The sequence below is a fragment of the Hydra vulgaris genome, chromosome 13 (assembly GCF_038396675.1).
Source record: "Hydra vulgaris chromosome 13, alternate assembly HydraT2T_AEP".
NCBI lineage: Eukaryota > Metazoa > Cnidaria > Hydrozoa > Anthoathecata > Hydridae > Hydra > Hydra vulgaris.
In genome coordinates, this window is record NC_088932.1 from 31101949 (window position 1) to 31104507 (window position 2559).

At 24.5% G+C, this 2559-nt stretch overlaps 1 protein-coding gene across 1 annotated transcript; it reads left to right on the plus strand.

Moving 5' to 3' along the window:
* The first annotated feature begins 256 nt into the window (after positions 1–256).
* LOC136089798 (ATP-dependent DNA helicase PIF1-like) lies at positions 257–2094 on the plus strand. Its single transcript, XM_065815887.1, has 2 exons — positions 257–393; positions 1281–2094. The coding sequence occupies exons 1-2, from the start codon at positions 257–259 to the stop codon at positions 2092–2094; spliced, it is 951 nt and encodes a 316-aa protein (XP_065671959.1).
* Positions 2095–2559: the final 465 nt, after the last annotated feature.

The following is a 2559-nucleotide window of genomic DNA, read 5'->3' on the forward strand; positions in this document are numbered from 1 at the left end:
AGATTGCATAAAAAATGGAAAATAATATAATGTTGGCAGCAAAAAAATTGGGTGTGCCAGAATATTTGTTATTAGAGAATTTAAACTGGGTTAGAAATCAAATTTTGAGTTTGACATCGTGTCCATGTACAAAGAACAATATGTGTTTAAATTGTAAAATGATCAAAGATGTTATTGGATTGCATCGCTCTTTTTTTGATAAATAGGAAAAAATTTGAAAAAATTGTAATTTTATTTTTAGATTACATAATAAAAAATGCAACTAACAGAAAATGATTTGGATTTTTTGATGGAAAGCTTATACAAATGCAATCAAGATAACCCAGCTACTTTGGAAGAAATTCGAGAGCATGCAATTACTTCAAGAAAAATTTTATGTCGACGTTGTAAATGGTATTTGAAATACAAGTGGGATGTTTTTTTTAATGAAGAAATGAAAAGAATACCTTTTATGTTGATTTTGATGGTGTTTCAATAAATTAAAATTCATTATCATGTTTATTTGAATTTAAATTTTGAAAGCTTTTATAATTTTTTTAAAAATACATTTAATGAAAATTTATTAAATCATGTAAAAGAAAAATGTCTAGAAATTGAAAATTGTAAACATTATTTAAATGAATGTGAAGATTGTGATGAATATAGATATTCTGATGGGGAATGTTGTTCATTTATATATTGTGAAAAATGTTTTAATTCAGTATATTGATTGTAATTTTTTTTAGATGAATAAAATAAATGAAAACAAAAACTTGTTGGAGTTATTAAACAAACATAACGAACAAAGAAATGTATTGAACGAGGACGAAACGTTAGCTGTGAAATTTTTATTACTTGTTAATGGGAACAAAAACAATTTTTTAACTTAATTGGAAAAACTTATCAATAGGAACATTATATATATGATGTTTTTTATAAAATATGGTGTAATGTATTTATATTCAAAATTAATTTTTTTTGAGATGAATAATATCAATGAAAATAAAAAAATGTCGGAGAAAATAATAAATATGAATTCTTTGGTGAAAGAAAATAATTATTTAGAAATCGAAACTTTAACTGACGAGGAAATAACATCTTTGAAATTTTTGTTGAATAAAAACGATAGTGACTTTTTATTTAAATTACAAACAAATTTAAATTTTAAACTTATTTTTTTAATCTTTTTTATCAAGTATACTTATATGTACTTTTATTCAAAATAAAAAAACGTTTTTTTTCAGTAAATAATAAAATGTTATCTTTGCAACAACAAAAAGCACTTCAATGGCTTGATGAAGGAAAAAATTTTTTATTACTGGTGGTGCTGGTTGTGGAAAAAGTTATATTGTCAACCAAATTGCTCAAAGTGTACAAATTTATAAAACAATACATAATACTGGTATAGAAACTGGTGTTAAAAGTGTAGATTATTATAAACGTCATATGCATCCAGACATTAAAAAAACGTGGTTGGAAACTGATGTTTTAATTATTGATGAAATTTTAATGATTAACGCTCCAACATTTGATTTATTACATTTAATAGCTTGTGAAATTAGACAATGTTACGATGAATTATTTGGTGGTGTACAAGTTATTGCTTGTGATGATTTTTTTCAATTGCCACCTGTCACAAGAGAATTTGTTTTTAAATCAAAAATATGGCAACACTATATGTCGGAAGTGTTGGTTTTAACTCAATGCTTTAGACAAAAAGAAGATGCGCAATTTTTTAGTGCTTTAAATGAAACATATTTTGGACAAGTTTCAGACCAAACTATTGATTATTTTATGACGCGTTGTTTTGAAAAAGATGAAAATTTAAACTCTAAATATACGAAATTATTTTTTAGAAATATTGAAGTCGATTGTTATAACAATGAAAAAATGCAGACTATAAAACAAGAAGGGTATTGGTTTTATGCTAAAGATGTTATTAAAAATCCGAAAATTCCATGTCCGTTTCAAATTCCTGCAGCTGTTTATCTTAAAATAGGTGCTATTGTTATGCTTGTGAGAAACTTTAATGTAGACGAAGGTTTGTGCAATGGTACTATTGGTACCGTTATTTTAATAGAAAATAATGCAGTTTGGGTGATTATGAATAAATAGGAAGTAAAAATTAAATGTGTCAAAGAAGAAATTTTAAATTGCTCTCATGCTGTCGTAGGGTCAAGATTTGGTTTACCTTTAAAATTGACTTTTTCTTTTACTGTTCATAAAGCTCAAGGAAGTACAATGAATAAAGCCGTTGTTCAATTTAATTCAAAGGCTTTTATTAATAGTCTTTATTATGTTTCTTTATCACGAGTTTGTAATATTAATGATATATTTATAATTGTTAATAATAAATTAGAATTACGAACAATATTTAAAAGTATTACTGTTGATTCTGATGTTTTGGAATTTTATAAAAAATACATGTAAATTTTCTTTTTAGATAATAAAAAATGAAATTTGAATATCAAACTGAGGAAACTAAATTTAGTAATAACAGTATATACACTGAACATTTTTTTTACATTAAAGATGGTTATAAAGATGAAGATATTGTGGAAGAATCAAAACTTTATTCAG